The 19636-nt window shown below is 49.5% G+C and overlaps 1 protein-coding gene across 2 annotated transcripts in view; it reads left to right on the top strand.

Moving 5' to 3' along the window:
- SFRP1 (secreted frizzled related protein 1) overlaps positions 1-3440 on the top strand; it is a 40759-nt gene extending 37319 nt beyond the window's left edge. For both annotated transcript variants that reach the window (XM_053270230.1, XM_053270228.1), the window contains one exon: positions 967-3440. In XM_053270230.1, the coding sequence (XP_053126205.1) occupies positions 967-1289 (323 nt within the window). In that variant the 3' untranslated portion in view covers positions 1290-3440. The remainder of the gene's footprint in view (positions 1-966) is intronic.
- The last annotated feature ends 16196 nt before the right edge of the window (positions 3441-19636 follow it).

The following is a 19636-nucleotide window of genomic DNA, read 5'->3' as shown; positions in this document are numbered from 1 at the left end:
GGGGACGAAAAGTGAGCGCTGACTTCTGTACGTTACTCCCCTTGGGATGGTTCTGTAGCTCAGTCGCCAAACCTCTGCCTTGATCTGCCCCTGGCAGCATCTCCTAGTAGGGCTGGGAGAGTCTCCTTCCTCAAACCTTGGAGAGCCGCTGCCAGTCAGTGTAGACGATGCTGAGCTAGATGGGCCAAGGGTACATAGGAACATAGGAAGCTGCCTTCTACTGAGTCAGACCCTTGGTCCATCTAGCTCAGTATTGTCTTCACAGACTGGCAGCGGCTTGCAGGCAGGAATCTCTCTCAGCCCTATCTTGGAGATGCTGCCAGGGAGGGAACTTGGGACCTAGATGTTCTTCCCAGAGCAACTCCATCCCTTAAGGGAAATATCTTCCAGTGCTCACACATCAAGTCTCCCATTCAAAGGCAACCAGGGCAGACCCTGCTTAGCTAAGGGGACAAGTCATGATTTCTACCACCAGACCAGCTCTCCTCTCCCTCAGTATTGCCTACACTGATTGGCAGCAGCTTCTCCAAAGTTGCCATAGTTGGTTCAGTTGCCTGAACTGGTCCGTTGTCACCTTTTCTGCAGGAGGCTATAGCCTGATTCAGACATGATGCTGTATGAGTGTACAGATGTCTGTCCACATGTTTGTGCGAATGACTGCACCTGTGTTCATACTGTGACGTGTGAATGGGCCTTAGTTATTTATTTTTATTTATTTATTTTTACATTTATATCCCGCTTTTCTCCGAGCAGCTCAGAGCTACATGCTCATTTTTATCCTCACAACAACCCTGTGAGGTAGGTTAGGCTGAGGGAGAAGTGACTGGCCCAGAGTCACCCAGTGAGTTTCATGGCTGAATGGGGATTTGAACTCGGGTCTTCCCGGTCCTAGTCCAGCACTCTAACCACTACACCCTGCTGGCTCTCCTTTTTAGATTCTCTCTCTCTCTCTCTTGTGTCTTCCAGCCTTAAAAATGAAAATCAAGGAGGTGAAGAAGGAAAACGGAGACAAGAAGATCATCCCAAAGAAGAAGAAGCCCTTGAAGCTGGGCACTATCAAGAAGAAAGACCTCAAAAAGCTGGTGCTGTACTTGAAGAACGGGGCGGATTGCCCTTGCCATCAGCTGGACAACCTCAACAACCAGTTCCTCATCATGGGGCGCAAAGTCAAGACCCAGTACCTGCTGACGGCCATCCACAAGTGGGATAAGAAAAACAAGGAGTTCAAAAAGTTCATGAAGAAAATGAAAAGCCCCGAATGCCCCACATTCCAATCCGTCTTCAAATGATCCACCGGAGCCCGATGGGACCTTCTTGCGGGCTCTGAACTTGCACAGACTATGACTTGGCAGCTCCTCCTCGTGGATGCTGTTCCTCAAATCCATCTTGTTTTCTTTCTGTGTTTTTAGTGTCCTCTATTTCCTGATCTCTTCCCACTTCCAGTTATATCCCCCTAAGGGAATGTTCCAACGCTTATGTAGGTAGGTTTGGAGTTACTAGGACAGCAGCATCTGAGGCCATATTGAAAACAACCCTCTCCAACAGAGCTAGACAGTTCTCCAGTTTTCAGGTAGAAACCAATGTTTTCGGGCGGGGGGGTAGACGCATTTTCTTTATCACCTCCATATTCACCCTCTTTTTTAAAAAAAAATCCCATTTCCTGGCTGAAGTTTGGTGCCCGTTTCCCCCTCCCCTGGCAGTTGCTCCATCCTCCATCCTTCACCATTCACCATTCACAAGGGTGATCCTTGCCAATCAGGGATCCTGTCGTAGATGGGATGATGTCACAACACTCCGTAGCCAATTAAAGTTGACTATCTGATGATGATGTCACTGAGGAGTGAGTGAGAGTCATATTATTGAATGAGGCGAGTTAAAGCAATATTATGAAGTGGACGTTTGGGGTTTTTTAAGCGAAGGGATTACTGATAAATGGCCTCAAAGGGAACACAGTTCCCCGCCCCCAGTGAGCCTAGAAATGTGTTTGAAAAACTGTGAGTGGTTTCAGCTCAGCTCTGCTTTGGAAAACCTGAAGGTGCAGCACATATGTGAGAGGAGGTCTGTAAGATCACAAGAGCATTCACACATGCAGTGCCAGTGGGGTTTTCTTGCAAGGAAATCTGCTTAACTGAACCATTTGCTTGTGAGGTTAGGGCTGTTGGATGTGGGTCATGTGGGGGGGTGTCCTTCACTTTTGCAGGAGAACATCTGAGCGCACTGTTGCCACATGTACATTCGCAGAAAGCGAATGCTGTGTTGATGGCTTAGGTACTGAAATAATTTGGGCCCGCATTGAGCCGACCTCTGCCCAGTGCTACACTTTTCTCAATTCTGGGTGCCCTCTCTTAAGAGTTCGAGGAGGAAAGCGCTGGGAAGGGTTACCCATCCCAACACCCTGTGCACAGCTTCCAAGATGGCGCTGGGGCTTTCGAGGGCACCGTTTCCCTTAAAGCAGTCCCTTGGTGCTGGCATCAGCCCAGCACTGCATGATGGGGACAATCACCTCTGCACAGTGCCAGGGGAACTGTGCAGAGTGTTCAGCTCCCACCAAAGCTTCACACAGGGAGTCACACCTACAGGTGGTTGGTGAGGGCCAACCGCACCTATGGGGGTGGGTACAATGTAGAGGAAGTTCAGAAGGGGGGGCATAAGAAGAACCCTGCTGGATGAGGCCATCGGTCCATCTAACCTAGCATCCAGCTTCTCACATTAACCAGCCAGATGTCTCCGGGAAGCCCCCAAGCGGGCCCTGAAGGCATCTGCCCTCTTATGCTTTTGCCCCCCAGTACTTGGTTTTCAGCAGCAAACTGCCTCTGAATATGGGGGATCCATCTAGCCATCACGGCTACCAGCTGTTAGCAGACCTGTCCGCCGAGAACATGTCTTTGGTTGAGCTATAGAGCTATTTGGATTGGTTTTTCTGTCTCCTGAAAGGGGGAATTGCCAAGGCAGGATGTAGGCTCACAAGAGGGATGGAGCCGCATGGGAAACAGACAGCATGAGGCAAAAGAAATGTAATACCTGGGGTAGTCTGTATTCCCGAGGGCACCTTCATTCTCGAGAGAGTGGGCTCAGGGGCAGATCTGCCATTTTGTGGCCACATGCAAAGGCCACCAGGGGGCGTACCAGAAAGGGGGCCACAATCAGCCACAGGCCCTGTTTGCTCCCTCTGCCACAGGTGCTGGGTGGTGATGTCATTATACCGCATCATGGCTGTGGTGCCTAGTGGTCATCAGCGGGAGGGAGGGAGCATCTGGGGACCCAAGTTTGAGAACCTTTGCCTTGCTTTATTTTGATTGTGGCATCAAACGTTGGTGCCACCTAGCATTAACAAATCTACAGAGCCCGTGCATCCAGGCCTAGCACGTTTATGTACACTCACAACTTGCATACATGATTCAAAAGACGGAAGTTAACATTAAAGTCTGAATTATTTCTTACTGCTTGAGACATTTTTCTTCCCCTTACCCCGGGGCTCTCAAACGTGGCTCCCCAGATGTTGGACTACAACTCCCATCATCCATGGGAGTTGTAGCCCAACAACATCTGGGGACCCACGTTTGAGAACCTTTGCCTTACCTTATCTTGATTGTGGCCATTAAAAGACAGTTAAAATACTCCAGGGACCGGATCCTGCCGCGTGCCCATCCCTGTTCTAACTCTTGGCTTTAAAGTGAAATCTAAACAAAATGTTGCTCGGTATTGCATCCAGTTATTTTAGCAGTGCTGTGCTCCAGTCCTTTCCCCTGGAGGCAGAGATGCCCAGTTTTTCTGTAATCTTCTTTCTTTTTCAGGAAAGACTCTCTGGAATTTTCTTTCTAGATTGAAAGTATACTATTGTCTTGTTTTCTTGTGCTTCCACCTATTTTGTCCAGTTATTTTTGCTGGTAAATATGAGATGATGAAGATCCAGGTTTTAGATTGAGACCCCCACCCCTTTGTATTGTTTTCTCTTAAACTAGCCAAGACAAAAACAGCATCTTTTATTACATGACCGTCTCATTAGGCTCCTCATGTGTGGATGCATTATGTTGTGAAGTGACTACCAAGAGGTGGTATTGAAGTTTAAAGGATGCAGTGGCACTGTAACCCTTAGTGGAAGGCCTCCAACACAAAAGATGGACTTCTCTTTCACATGTCATTTTGAAACCTAATCAAGTACCTAGTCCTTATGGCCGTAGGGAAGAAATGTAAGGCATACTCACAGTTCCAAGTTTATAAAGCAGGAAAGATGGTTGAGAGACTTCTGGTTATCAAGGGGCTAGGATGTCTGTACTCAGTACATCCCTTTATGTGCTTTCCCCAGTCCCTTCCTTATCACTACACACTTACTGCCTCCCATGGACCCTACTTTCCCATGGACCCCAACTACTTTCTCCCAGGCCCTGTCCCAGCCCAGAACTTGGCACAAGATTAGGGCTGTTCTCACAACCATTAACTGGGTAGGAAGAGCGTGCACAGCTTTGGGAGCTGTGCACGCTTCAACTTTTGGTTGGGAGTTAAAAGCCAGTTTGGAGGAGAAGAAAGTGATCATGTGAGAGGTGGGCACAGGCTCTGACAGCATTATCTTACCCAGAACTTTTACCCAGCATATTTCCAAGGTAGGAGGAAACACTGCTGAGCCTACTGCTACTACTACAACGGCAACAAATATTTGCCGTTTATCAACAGGAAGTTCTCAAAGTGGTTTACATAGAAAGATAAATAAATAAACAATAAAGATGGTTCCCTGTCCCAAAAGGGCTCCCAGTCTTTAAAAAAAGAGACGTGCCCACCTTTCACATGATCATTTCCCCCTCCTCCAATCTAGCTTGTAGCTCACACACACAGAGAGAAATCAGGAGCACACATAGCTCCCAAAGCAAGATAGGATGCTCATCCTGTCCAGTTAATGGTTGTGAGAATAGCCCTATTCTTTGTTTGCCTAAAACAACCAGAACCAGGTTTGCAGATTAACTAAGTAAATGCAAATATCCCAGATTTGTGGGTTTTTAAAATTCCATATACAAAAGCTGGGCTTCAAAGAAGCAAGACAGAAAAAGCATTGATGCTTTTGAACTTTGGTGCTGGAAAAGACTTTTGAGGATACCATGGACAGCCAAGGAAAACAAACCAATGGATCATAGAACAAATCAATCCAGAATTTTCACTCAAGGAGCAAATGACCAGGCTCAAACTATTGTACTTCGGACACATTATGCGAAGACCCAGCTCCCTTGAGAAGTCCACAATGCTGGGGAAAGTGGAAGGAAAGAGAAGAAGAGGACGACCAGCAGCAAGGTGGATGGACTCAATCACGACAGCAATGAATGCACCACTGAGAGTCCTTAAAGGCCAAGTTGAAGACAGATCATCCTGGAGAGAATCTATCTATGTGGTCGCTAAGAGTCGACGCTGACTCGACAGCAATCAGTCAAGCAATCAATCATTTCATAATTCTGTCCGGCCCACAAGAGCAACACTCCTCCTTCTATGAGACAGCCCTTTAGATATTTGAAGACAACAATTCCATTCCCTCGTCGTCCATACTAAACATATCCAGCTTCTTCAATCGTTTCTCATAGGATATGGTTTCTAGATTCCTCACCATCTTTGTTTCCTGCCTCTGAACCCATTCCCATTTCTCAATGTCTTTCTTAAAGATTTGGTGCCCAGAAGTGGACACATTATTCCAAATGAGTTCTGACGGGGCAGAATCGATCTGGACGCTGTTAGGGATGTGCACGGAACCAGCTCTCTTCGAGCCGATGGTGGGCGGGGTGGATTTAAGGATGGGAGAGGGTGCGCGTTTCTCCCTCTGGTGCTCTGTGGATAAATAGTTCGGTGGCGCAGCAGCGCACCTCCGGAAGTGACCAGAAGTGTCGTGCATGTACACCCGTGATGCGCATGTGCACATGGTACTTCTGGTCACTTCCGGTCAGTAAAACAACAGGGCAGCAAGGAGGTATGCTGCCGCCCTGCCGGAATATTTATCCACAGAGCACCTGAGGGGGAACCACGTTCCAACGCGGAACCAGTTCCAATGCGGAACCAGTTCCAACGCGGGGATTCCAAACCTCTTTGGCGACCTAAGTACAGAACGCCAAACAGGTCTGTGCGCATCCCTAAATGCTATGCGCCTGTTAATGCAGCCTAAGATTGTATTCGCTTTTTTAGCAGCTGCTCTGCACTGCTTGCTCATCTTCAACTTGGGATCCACCAAGACTCCTAGATCCTTTTCGCATGGGCTGCCACCAAGGCAGGTCTCCCGCATCTTACATTTGTGTATTTGGTTTTTCTGACCCAAATGCAGGACTTGACATTTGCCTCTGTTGAACTTCATCTTGTTGAAGCCCATTATTTGAGCCTGCTGCTAACCCAAAGGTTGGACAGTGGAATTAGTTCTGTGCTGTGTGGAGTTATACCCAACGCAGCAGCTAATTTTTCCTGTGGTGTAGGTATTTCTTGTGCAGCTCCCATTCATTTAAAGGGGGCTTGAGCCAGAGAACCTTTCAGTGGATCATGTCCAAGGAGAACTAGTGGGAGGAAGCTGCAGGTTGGATTTCCCACCCATCTGCAATCCTAGTCATGCTTACTTAGGAGGAGGCTCAATTCCAGTTAATAGGCTTCTTCACTCGATCCCTGGCAGGATTAGAGAAGCACCCAGGCAGGGAGGAGAGAACATAAGAACAGCCCTGCTGGATCAGACCCAAGGCCCATCTAGTCCAGTATCTTGTTTCCCACAGTGGCCCACCAGATGCCTCTGAGAAGCCCACAGGCAAGAGGTGAAGGCATGCCCTCTCTTCTGCTCTTGCTCCCCTACAGCTGGGATTTAGAGACAGCTGGCCTCCAAGGCCTGAGGTGGCCCATAGCCACCAGACTTGTAGCCATTGCTAGACCTGTCCTCCATGAATTTGTCTAAGCCCCTTTTAAAGCCATCCAAGCTGGTGGCCATCACCACATCCTGTGGCAGAGAATTCCATAGATAAATTGCACAGAGCGCCAGGCATGTTCTCGATTTTCCGTTACCTGAAGGCAATCATGAAAAGATAGGAAATGGGGAGAATAATCATGTGCCAGGAGGCAGCTGGATAGAATGTGTGTGTGTGTCCTACCCATATTCCTTCCCCAGCTTTGTATGAGGTAGGAGGGCAAACCATCCTACCCAGCTGCTGCCTCGCACACAATCATGTTCCCCCTCCTCCCCCCTTAATGTCTGCAAGCACACGGCCAAAAATCAGGAGCACACCCAGCTCTCTACCAGGGGCGGATTAAGTCTTTTGCCACCCCCACCGCTGCAGCAAATGTAGGGAGAAAGCCCTCCCTTTTGTCTCCTTACAAACCGCCACTGTGTGCGGTGCAATAAGGACAGTGAAGGCCACACAGCAGTGACTGCGGGGAGGGGGGCAAGGGTAAAAGCCCCCCCTTTACCTTTAAAAACCCGTGCAGGCGACGGGACAGCAGCAGCTGCAGCGGGGAAGGTGGTAGTGGGCCGAGGGGGAAGTTCCCCCTTTTAGTAATGCCACTGCATGGGCGGCAAAGGAGAGTTCCTTCCATCTCCTCTCCCCTCCCTCCCAAATGACTGCATGCCCCATCTGCATCTGCACATGGAGAAAGGCCCTCCCCGCATTTGCCACTGACCGTATTCCGCTGCACACTGGCTGTTTTTAAGAGGGGGAACAGGGGCTTTCCCTTCGCCCCCAAAGAGGGGCAGCAAAATGTTGCCACCATAGGCAAGTGCCTACTCTGCCCCTGCTTAAATCCGCCACTGATGGGAATTACTCCTGGGTAATTCCCATCAGTGGTGGATGAGAGTTACTCCTGGGAAGGGGAATTACTCCTGATGGGAATTACTCCTGAGTAGACATGCATGGGATTGGGCCGCATGGTTCCAATAGGCCTCTGGCTGACTTCGTTCTTGGCAGGCTGAAACCTTTCCACCCCACTTTTTCTCAACGATTTTTAAAAAGTGAAAATATTTTTTTAAAGATGGGTTTTCTCTGTGTCTCTCCACCCACTTAAGGCTGATTAAGAAAGGGGATCCCTGCCCTTGTCTGTAGTGAAAGTGCTGAGTGATGCTTGTGGGATGAGTTAGTTTTGGCTCCGGAGAGGCGAACACGTCATGCAGAGATGCTTATACGGTGCTGATGCTGAGTGACTGTACGTCTCCTTAAGAGTGCAAGTGAAGGTCACCTGATCAGCAAGCTATTCAAGCATATGGGCTGGAACGTTCCAGAAAGTCCAGCAACATCCTCTCGGGAGCCATCATCTATCCTCGGCTGTCTTTTCAGGAATTGGTCCCATCAGCAATTAATCTGAATCAAGCTCTATCTTTATGCTGGCCATTACATAAATTTAAAAATTCACAAGGTGGTGAATAACAAGGCCTACGAGTGCAAATATGGTTCTGATGACTGGAGGGAGTTGTGAGATCCCATGGGAGGAGATCTGGTCTTGTAGTAGCAAGCATGACTGGTCCCCTTAGCTAAGCAGGGTCCACCCTGGTTGCATATGAATGGGAGACTAGAAGTGTGAGCACTGGAAGATCTTGCCCTGAGGGGATGGAGCCGCTCTGGGAAAAGCATCTAGGTTCCAAGTTCCCTCCCTGGCGGCATCTCCAAGAGAGGGCTGAGAGAGATTCCTGCCTGCAACCTTGGAGAAGCTGCTGCCAGTCTGTCAAGACAATCCTGGGCTACATAGACCAATGGTCTGACTCAGTATATGGCAGCTTCCTATGTTCCTATGGAGGGAAGATATAATGACTCTGTGATAAAGCACATGCTTGGCATGCATAAGGTCCCAGAGATGGGTTCTCCAGCCAAAAACAGGACTGGGAAAGTTGGGGGCCTTGCAAACTCTGCCCCTGCTGGAGTCTGCTCTAGTTTTGGGGTTCTGCTTTGCAGTATATGACAGCTCACATGAATAGGGAATAGAGACAGTCCCCTAATTCAAGAACTGGGTGCGCTTCCATTTGCTGATTGTCCGTCAGTTAAAAACCAAGGTGGAGCGGAGTGATCGTGTTCTAAGCAGCAGATGGGTCAGAGGTCTTTTTGTCCTACAAAACTAGAAAGAGGGTCAGTCTCAGCTGAGAGATCCACAACAAAACAAGAAGCCACCGCAAAAGAGAAGATTCATCCCAACACATTTGGAATCATGCCCTAGCCTGGCCTTGACTGCTCATGAGAAGAGAGGAGAGCTGGTCTGGTGGTAGCAAGCATGACTGGTCCCCTTAGCTAAGCAGGGTCCACCTGGTTGCAAATGAATGGGAGACTAGATGTGTGAGCACTGGAAGAGATTGCCCTTTAGGGGATGGAGCCGCTCCGGGAAGAGCAGAAAGTTCCAAGTTCCCTCCCTGGCAGCATCTCCAAGATAGGGCTGGGAGAGATTCCTGCCTGCCACCTTGGAGAAGCCACTGCCAGTCTGTGTAGACAATACTGAGCAAGATAGACCAATGGTCTGACTCGGTATATGGCAGCTTCCTATGTTCCTAACAGCCTCATAGCATAATATGGTTCCATAGCTTTAATTAATTATTTTAAAAGGCCTCCCTTGTTTAAAGATGCCTCATTGGCCCACTCCTTTACCCCAGAACAAGCAGCAGAAGCCAGCCAATAGGGAGGAGACTCCTCCAGCCTCCCAGGAACCAGGCCAAGCCCTTCACTTCCTCCCTGGCCAGAAACTGGGATGGGTGTGACCAGGTGTTGGGATGCAGGGTCATCTCCCCTGCAGATTTCATCTGGCTGGGCACCCACCTCTCCCCACTCCAATCTTCCTTGTCACATGATCTTGGACAGGAAGAGACATCTGGCCCATTTTCCAGAATAAGTTCGAAAATGTCCAACAAACTTCATTAACAAGGTAAACAAACAATGTTAATTATCTTACCTCTGTAAGTATCTAATGTACGGCAAGAGCTTCACTCTCTTAATAATGTTCTTTGATACCCCTTTGAAGTTGAACCACACAACTAGTTCTAGAGCTGCCCCTGGTTGGAAGGGGCTGACACGGCCCCTTTCAACCGTGCCACTGCCAGGTTGGGTTGAGTTGGGATCCAACATTTGTAAGGGTGCACAGTTCTCATAAGCCACCTTTGTGTCTGAAAGGCATGATATAAGCCCCTTAAATGAACAAACACACACAGCCAACAGGTATAAGTTGGCTTATAAATTGGCCTACAGCAGGGGATCTCAAAGTTGGGTCCTCAAATGTAAACTGGACTACAACTCCCATCATCTTCAGCCATAATGGGCAGAGGGACGATGGGTATTGTAGTCCAACAACATCTCTGGGCCCAGATTTGAGAACCGCTGGCCTGCAGAGTCCCTGCAAGAAACGAGAGATGCAACGTACTACAATACCAGGGCTGCTCAACTTCGACCCTCCTGCAGATGTTGGCCTGCAATTCCCATAATCCCTAGCTGTTGGCCACTGTGGCTGGGGATTATGGGGGTTGTAGTCCAAAAACAGCTGGGGGGCCTTAGTGGAGCAGGCCTGTACTACATGGAAGTAATGGCTGACATCCAGACCAAGTTACTCAGGAGTTACTTGCAGGAGTTTCAGCAAAGCTGCTCAGGGGAAACTTAGTCGATGCCGCCCAGTGTGCTATTAGTCACATGGGTCGAGACCACAAATCACAGAACATGCCAGCCCCAAGCGATGATACAACTCCAAATTGTTTCAGCACCGGATTGCTAAAAGAGCCAGTTGGAAAGAATCTGAATGAACATTTTGCGGGCGGGGTGGGGAGCAGTTAAAGCTGAAAACAGGGGCCTCTTGGGGGTTTTGCAAATGATGAAGACATCTTTGGAAACAAGTGAGTGGTGCAGTGTCAGCTGAAATTAAAGATAAAGTGTGCTGTCAAGTCAATCACAACTCCTGGCAACCACAGAGCAGTGTTCCCTCTAACAGGGATTCCTAGTCGTTGTTCACTACAACTCCCAGAATGCCCAGCTGCAATGGCTTTTGCTTGGGGATTCTGGGCGCTGTAGTCTACAACATCTCGGAATCCTTGTTAGAGGGAATACTGCCACAGAGCCCTGTGGTTGTCTTTAGTAGAATACAGGAGGAATTTACCATTGCCACCTCCCGCTCAGTATGAGATGATGCCTTTCAGCATCTTCCTATTTCACTGCTGCCTGATATAAGTGTTCCCCATAGTCTGGGAAACATCCCAGCGGGGATTAGAACCAGCAACTTCTGACTTGCTAGTCAAATCGTTTCCCCGCTGCGCCATTAGGCAGCCGGCTGAAATTACGACATAGTCTATCTGTTTGTTGTGAGAGAATACAACTAAATAATAGTAGTAATACAAACCGTCACTGTTTTGATCGTGTCCTAATATGCAAAACTCATGGCCCCATAATGCAGATCTCCTTAAACATCTGTGGTGGAAAGTCGGCTTAATTGAATTTAACAGAGCCATACTAAGGAAGGAAGGAAGGAAGGAAAGAAAGAAAGAAAGAAAGAAAGACACTGCACACACACATTTTGGCATTCTTACTGAAAGTTGGCTTAACCTTAACCAAACGCTCGCATCAGACTGAACATTTGCTCGAGTCTCGTGAACAAAACGAACACTACCTGTTGGTGCAGGATTCCAAAGAATGATGGCACTTTTCAAATTCTCCAAGGCCCATGGCTTGGCGAGATTCTGCCCTGCCCTACCTACCCTGGCCCTGAGCCCAGGAAGGTTTACATTCGCTTCCCCCACCGCCCCGCCCCGGAATTTCCTTTGCCGTCTTCTCACTCATACTAAATGTTTATTTAATAATGCTGAAAGAGCTATTAAGCTTCCTGGGTTTAAATGTTTGCTAAACACCCTGTCAGTTCTGCTTCAGTTGAGAATGCCCGGGCTATAGCAGAAGTTGGGGGAACGGTGAGAAATTTGCTCCTTACTCGGCAGACAGACACCCGGGCCCCTTTGCACACCTCCCAAATATGGGCCGAGTGTCCCAGGGCTCAGCACTCGGAGAGTTCCTCAAATAGCATTCATGGATGGGGAAGGGATTAGGCCTGTCAGATCAGCCCCCGTTTCACAGGATAGGGTCACCGCAGCTGACTTTCGCTGTGAGCACATGTGGATGTGATTAGCTGCTCTGCAACAGAGATGGAGCTGGAAAAGCTTGCAGGCCGGGTGGGGCTAGGGACTCAGTGGGTTACTCCAGGCAGGGTCTATTCCTTGAATCTATGCTCTCACTTTTGCAGCGTTTGGCAATTTGGAGAGGAGAGCTTTCCTGGGGGTCGCAAGCATGGCTTGTCCCCTTAGCTAAGCAGGGTCCACCCTGGTTGCATATGAATGGGAGACTTGATGTGTAAGCACTGGAAGATATTCTCCTTTAGGGGATGGAGCCACTCTGGGAAGAGCATCTAGGTTCCAGGTTCCTTCTCTGGCTTCTCCAAGATAGGGCTGGGAGAGATTCCTGCCTGCCACCTTGGAGAAGCCGCTGCCAGTCTGTGAAGACAATACTGAGCTAGACGGACCAAGGGTCTGACTCAGTATATGGCAGCTTCCTATGTTCCTAATTGCTTATGGCTGCCTCCAGAGGTGAAGCTCCAGCTCTACTAAAGGACCCACTGATAAAACCCAATCCCCTCTACTGCAGGGGAAGGCTCCATGGAATTCAGTGGCAACTGGCTCAATCTAGGTGGGGGGCATCTTCCCCTCTTGCCTCCACTCCGGACACCCATGCATGGCTGCTTTGTACTGAGTGCCCACAAGGATTGTTCCCTGTCATAGGGATCCCCAGGTTTTGTTGACTCCAACTCCCAGCACCCCTAGATGCAATGGCCTTTGTTTGGGGGTTATGGGAGTTGGAATCAAGAACATTTGGAAATCCCTACAAGGAACCTTGGAACGCAGAATCAGGCCACTGGTCCATGTAGCTCAGTATTTTCAGCCTGGCTTCATGGGCGTAGCGCCCCTTGGACAAACAGGGACAACTGTCCCTGGGCCCTCGCTCCTGCCCCTGGCCAAGCGGCAGCCGCTGTGGCCGGCCAGCTTCTCTGCCTGCCTCTCTGGCCAAACTGTGAGGCTGCTGCCGCTGCCCCAACGCGGCAGTTTGGATATGGATGTCGCCTGCCCGTGACATCACGGCCAGAACTCCTGCCCCACTCGGTTCCCCCTCCCCCCAGGCCAACACAAATAGCGGGGGTGGGGCAGGGGCGGTGAGATTTTGTCACCCCCCACCCCTTGCACCTGACATCATGTACAGGGGGCATGGCTTAGGGGGATGGGGGGGCACGCGCTTTGGGGAGGCCCCCTAATAAGATTTTGTCCCCTGGCCCCCCCAGGGGTCTCGCTACACCCCTGCCTGGCTTTTAGTACTCTTTGAATGTTTCCACTCTTTAAATGGCTGTTTTTAACCATTGGTTTGGTTTTGTCTTTCTTGTGTTTATTTTTGTGAACCGCCTAGAGCCTCTAAAGTCAAGATGCCAGGAATGAATGAATGAATCAATCAATCAATCTAGACCAGGGATTCTCAACGTTGGGTCCCCAGATGTTCTTGGACTCCAGCTCCCATAATCCCCAGCCCCAGTGGCCTTTGGTTGGGGATTATGGGAGTTGGAGTCCAAGAACATCTGGGGACCCAATGCTGAGAACCCCTGGTCTCGACTGAGGTTCAGAAGGGAACAGGATTCTTGTGGCTCCTGTGACAGATTCCAGGTCTGGCTCCTCAGTCTAGCCCCAGCCTCCATGAATGGCAGCAGAACATCCGTCTCCCCAATCCCCAGGGCTGGAACTGAAAAGGGAGCAGTTCCTCCTGTTCTCTTTCTCTTGGCAACTACAGAGCCATTGCTCTGGGCACCGATGGCCACAAAGCCCGGCAGGTTCAGCTCCCCTTGTCCAGGCCCAGGCAGGCCGTTGCGGTCACAATCGGCGGCACAGAATATCTCCCTGGGTCACTGTGAGGAGATCAGATTCTGCTCCTGCTTTTTCGCTGGGTGGTTGCCTCCAAATAGGACGAGCGCTCCATGTTGCCTGCGCCCTGGAAGGCCCTCCAGTGGGTCTTTGTCCCTATGGAAAATGGAGGCTTTGGAGCATCTTAGTATGCGGCACGAGGGCCCTGAGTTAGACAGGGCAAGAAGCAGCCACCGGGCCTACAGGGTCCCTGAGGCCACCCAGCTCCTGCCTGCAGCTCATTGGGAGGTAGCATTCAGTTTGACACCTGCTGCCGATACAGACATCTGAAAGCCAACTTTGCTTCGACACGGAGGCGGTTCTCACGAGCAGTGCCTGGATGGGGTTAGCGGCGAGAGCTGGCTTAGCCCGCTCTCCCTGCAGACGAGCCCGCCGGCAGCCCTGGGCGGCTGGATCGGCTGCCCACAGGACTGCCAGCTCCATCACGGAGCCGGCGGGGGCTGCGGGGATCGGGGCCCACGCGGCCCCCGGAAGTTCCAGGATGCCCCATGCGAGCGCGCAGGGCACCCCGGAGAGACCCCCAGGGACGGGAGGCTTGTCTCAGTCTCCCGGCGGGGGTCTGCTTGTGTGTTGCCGCAGCACAGAGCTGCGCCGTGGCAATACACGGTCCATAGGTGGGGTTAGCAGAGCGTTCGCTCTGCTCACCTCGTCTAAGGGGAGGGCTACTTAAGTGGGTTGCCCGCTCTGAGGAAACCGGGCTCGCCTGAAAGTGCGCTAGGCTCCCTTATCCCGCTTTTGGCTGGTTGTGAGAATAGTGTAGCCTCATTGTGTAGGGCAGGACAGCTAATGCTGAGAAGATGTCAGCTTGGTAACCTAACTTTTGCTCAGTGGTCCTTTGGAATCCCTGCTGGTACTAGGAAGATGCTGAAAGGCATCATCTCATACTGCGCGGGAGGAGGCAATGGCAAACCCCTCCTGTATTCTACCAAAGACAACCACAGGGCTCTGTGGTCGCCAGGAGTCGACACCAACTGGTCGGTACTTTACTTTTGCTACAGCCTTGGGAAGGGATTTCTTTCTACTCTCTTTTCTCAAATAAAAGATATTTGATTCCTATGAGATTGCATGTGTGTGTGTGTGTGTGTGTGTGTGTGTGTGTATATGTATATATATATATATATATATATATATATATATATATATATATATACACACAAACTTTGTTATCCTGAGCAATCTTGTTTTCTGGCCGTGTTTTGGGAATCCACATTCTCTAGGAATTTAATCTCTCAGTTCTGCTCTGCAAAAATCTCTGCTTTGCTTTTCATGTAAATTGATGATGGGAGATAACAGTGAGGGTCTTTGTGCTTTGATTTCACGTCTCAGCAGTGGGGTCCATCTGCTTGCACTTACAGACTCAGAGCAGCCTGCATGCAATTATGAGCTGACGGGCCAGCAAAAGGATTGACAGATTTTATAGACTGATAGGCAACCTGTATCAGTTCACAACTCCTCAGATCCCACACGGAGAGAAGGAAAAGTTTCGCGGGAAAGAAAATGACTCCTAGCTGGAGTCTCTCCCTCCCTGAGCTCTTCAGAGGAAGATCATGCTACAAATGAGATTGTTGGGCTGATAGAGCCCCTCAGCGGAAAACAAGCATGGTCTTGACTAAATGGGGCCATGAGTGGACTGCTGCTGATTTGGGCTTCCTGCACCACAAAGAACTTTCCCACAAAGTAGGGGGAACTTTCCACCACAGAGAACTTTCCCCTAAATGAACCAGCTGGGGTAGTTGGTACCATATGGAGGGAAGAATACTCACTATGATTTTTGACCAGATCACTGATCCCTCTAACAGGGATTCCCAGATGTTGTTGACTACAGCTCCCAGAATTCCCAGCTGCAGTAGCCTTGGACTGGGGATTCTGGGAGTTGTAGTCAACAACATCTGGGAATCCCTGTTAGAGGGAACACTGGAAAAGATCTGCACTCTAGGGATGGAAAACAGGCATGCAATATTTTCAGCTTTCAGTGTGTTCTCATGCTTTCATGGTCCTGAGCCACTTTTGCAATAGTACATAGGAACATAGGAAGCTGCCATATACAGAGTCAGACCACTGGTCCATCTCGCTCAGTATTGTCTTCACAGACTGGCAGCGGCTTCTCCAAGGTTGCAGGCAGGAATCTCTCTCAGCCCTCTCTTGGTGATGCTGCCAGGGAGGGAACTTGGAACCCAGATGCTCTTCCCAAAGCGGCTCCATCCCCTGAGGGGAACCTCTTCCAGTGCTCACACATCAAGTCTCCCATTCATATGCAACCAGGGTGGACCCTGCTTAGCAAAGGGGACAAGTCACGCTGGCTGACCAGCTCTCCTCCCATGGTGTTTTAAAAGCTCTGAGAAGTTTTAAGAACACAAAAAGTACTTTATTGATGTTATCAGAGGAGTGGAAATGAAAACCGGCAGGAATGTCCTCACTCCATGGAGAGAGGACAACCATATGTTCATTGCTACCCTAACTCTTTCCTCTGTGCAAAAATGACTACAATTCTACCCTGATCATCTGAGGGTAGAGATAGGGAAGGAGTGACAACACAGAGAAAGCTGTTAGTGCAACAGTGCTATCACCTATTTTCCAGCTCTAGCGGAGTAGCTATTGCCAGAAATCACTATGAGCATTCATCCCCTGAGATGGCATCAAGGACCCACATTTATGGGCCTGGATCTCAGCAGCAGCAGCAGATGCTCCTGGTGATACATCACACACACACATACACACCCCAAATTGTGTGTGAGGCCTACACAGTTTCTGACAGTGTGAAAAGCGCATTGTTCATCTTTGGAATCATTTGCCATAGAATATGGTGATGGCCACCAGCTTGGATGGGATTAAAAGGAGCGTAGACAAATTCATGGAGGACAGGTCTATCCATGGCTACTAGTCTGGTGGCTATTGGCTACCTCCAGCCTCAGAGGCAAGATGCTTCTAAATCCCAGTTGCAAGGGAGTGACAGTAGGAGAGAGGGCATCCCCTCAGCTCTTGCCTGTGGGCTTCTCAGAGGCATCTGGTGGGCCACTTTGTGAAACAGGATGCTGGACTAGATAGGGCCTTGGGCCTGATCCAGCAGGGCTGTTCTTATGTTCTTATGTAAAAATGTTGAAGTCTTTTACATTCGTATCTTTCCCCCATTTGTGCTGCCCTTGGTCGAGTGATTATCCAGAGACATTCTGGTCCATAAAGTCTGCCAGAGTTCTGTAGCAATGCATCCCACATGGAAAGAGGCAAGCTTATTAGATCAGCCCAGCCACAATCCTAAGCAGTCAACAACAGACTGTCACCACATGCTGAAACGATATATTAATTTCATTAGGCAAAAGCACTAGAACAGGAAATTGAAAGAAAGAAAATTAATAGGAAAAAAGCTTTATTTCATTACCAAAGAAACACCCCCTATAACTGCGGTTTGTTTTCAGCTTTCCAAAGCTGGCCTTCCTTTTTGTTTTGAGGAATATTTTCCATGATTCGTCTGCTTAAAGAAAGAGAAAAAAAATCTAGAAGAGCACCTACCACAGCTCCTCCAGAAGCAACTAGTCTGTGCTCCTGCCTAGAGCCCAGAACTAACATGAGCCAGTGTGCTGTAGTGGTGGGCTAACTTTGGGAAGACCTGGGTTCAAATCCCCACTCAGCCGTGAAGCCCGTCGGATGACCTTGGGCCAATACGACTTTGGCTACGGATATTTATAGACCGCTTTTCAGCAGAAGTACCCACAGCGGTTTACTTGGAAAAATAATAAATAAATAAGATGGTGTCCTGCAGGGACATTATCAGGACATCATTAGGACATAGGACCCCAAGAATGGCTCAGAGCCCGAATCTCATCAGAGACCGCCATCTTTCATGATCTCTCCCAGAAAGGAAGTGGAGCCATGGAGGCACCTGCACAGAGCTGGGGAGGAGAGGAGAGGAGAGCTGGTCTTGTGGTTGCAAGCATGACTTGTCCCCTTAGCTAAGCAGGGTCTGCCCTGGTTGCCTATGAATGGGAGACTTGATGTGTGAGCACTGTAAGATATTCCCCTCAAGGGATGGAGATATTCCCCTAGAATAGATGGGATATTCCCCTTAGGGGCTGCTCTGGGAAGAGCATCTAGGTTCCAAGTTCCCTCCCTGGCAGCATCTCCAAGATAGGGCTGAGAGAGATTCCTGCCTGCAACCTCAGAGAAGCTGCTGCCAGTCTGTGAAGACAATACTGAGCTAAATAGACCAATGGTCTGACTCAGTATATGGCAGCTTCCTATGTTCCACCACTCTGAGAACAGCTCTGTGTCCTATTAGAGGAGAGCTAGTCTTGTGGTAGCAAGCATGACTTGTCCCCTAAGCTAAGCAGGGTCTGCCCTGGTTGCATATGTTCCTGTGTGGTTGCTTCCAGCCTCGCCTAGCTCTCAGCTGCTTTCACCTTCATAGTTGCTGGATTTTAATATTAGAGACTTTAAAAAACATATGTAATTATTCTTGGGGTGCAGATGATTGTGTTTAATTATCAAAAGGGGGGTTCCAGCCCCAGATCTTCTAAGTTCCTAGCAATGCCCCTGTTTCCATGTCTCAAAAGGGCTCACAATCTAAAAATAAACATAAGGTAAACTCTAGCAACAACCTCAGGAGGGATGCTGTGCTGGGGATGGAATGGGACAGTAGCTCTCCCCCTGCTAAAGAGAAGAGAATTGCCACTTTCAAAGGTGCCTCTTTGCTCAGTTAGCAGGGTGACAACTGCTAAGGATCTTTGGCAGCTACTCACGCTAACAGCATTTTAGCCAGGCATCTTCAAAAGGCAAACAGAGGCCATTCACACAATCAAAAACTGTGTTCACACAATCAAAAATTGTGTTTGGCCCAGGTTTTGGACCTGGTGGTTTGAGACCTGGTGTTTGGGACCAGGTTTGGGACCTGGTGTTTGACCCAGGTGTGTGCTCTCAATTTTCGGTTGTGTGGAAGCAAGGTCGGAGGAAAACCTGGGTAGCTTCTCCTCCTACCTTGCATCTACACAATCACTTCTACTCACGTTTTCCTCCTACCTTGCTTCCACACAACTGAAAATTGGGAGCAGACACAGCTCTCAAACCCTGGGTAGAACACAGTTTTTGACTGTGTGAAAATGGAGAGGGGCGAGACCAGAAAACCAGGACAAAGAACAGTCATTTGCAAGCACTGTGAGATTCATTAGTAAATCCTTTTTGGTATAAACTTGGCGTTAGGCATTCTCTAAGCAAGGTAATTCATGAGGAGAATGAAACCAGTATATTCTTGTCACGGAAGAAGACCAAGAGGCTGTTCTCACATGCAGACTAACCCAGACTAGGGACGCCCAGTCTGGTTTAGTGTCGCCCAGCCTGGTTTTTAAGCCCGTCTGTTAGCCAAGGTTACAGAAGCAAGCTCTCCTTTACCCCTGGTTACCTGCTCATGTGCAAGCACCGGCTGCTTCCAGCCCAGACACACACAGAGATGAGCACCTCAAGGACCTATCTCTTGGAGGAATCCCCCGATGCTGTGCGTGTGTCGCGTGGTGCATTGTGGGCTTCACGGAGGCCAGGACGACGACTCCCGGCCTCTGCACTGCACGGAGCAGGACCGATAGTGTGGGAGCACAGAGGCCACTCCCACCAAGCAATGAAGGATTGTCCGAGGGGGGAGCAAGGTTTGGGAGGCCTCCCCCCCACCTGCCCAGTAGGTTGTGCAAATGGCCCTCAAGTGTTGGTTGAAATGTGCTTGGCATTGGCTAAATGATGATTCTATATTCTCCCTTT

Source organism: Hemicordylus capensis, chromosome 8 (assembly GCF_027244095.1).
Source record: "Hemicordylus capensis ecotype Gifberg chromosome 8, rHemCap1.1.pri, whole genome shotgun sequence".
In the NCBI taxonomy this organism is placed as follows: domain Eukaryota; kingdom Metazoa; phylum Chordata; class Lepidosauria; order Squamata; family Cordylidae; genus Hemicordylus; species Hemicordylus capensis.
Note: the sequence above shows the minus strand (reverse complement) of the source record. Positions and strands in the feature narration are given on the sequence as shown.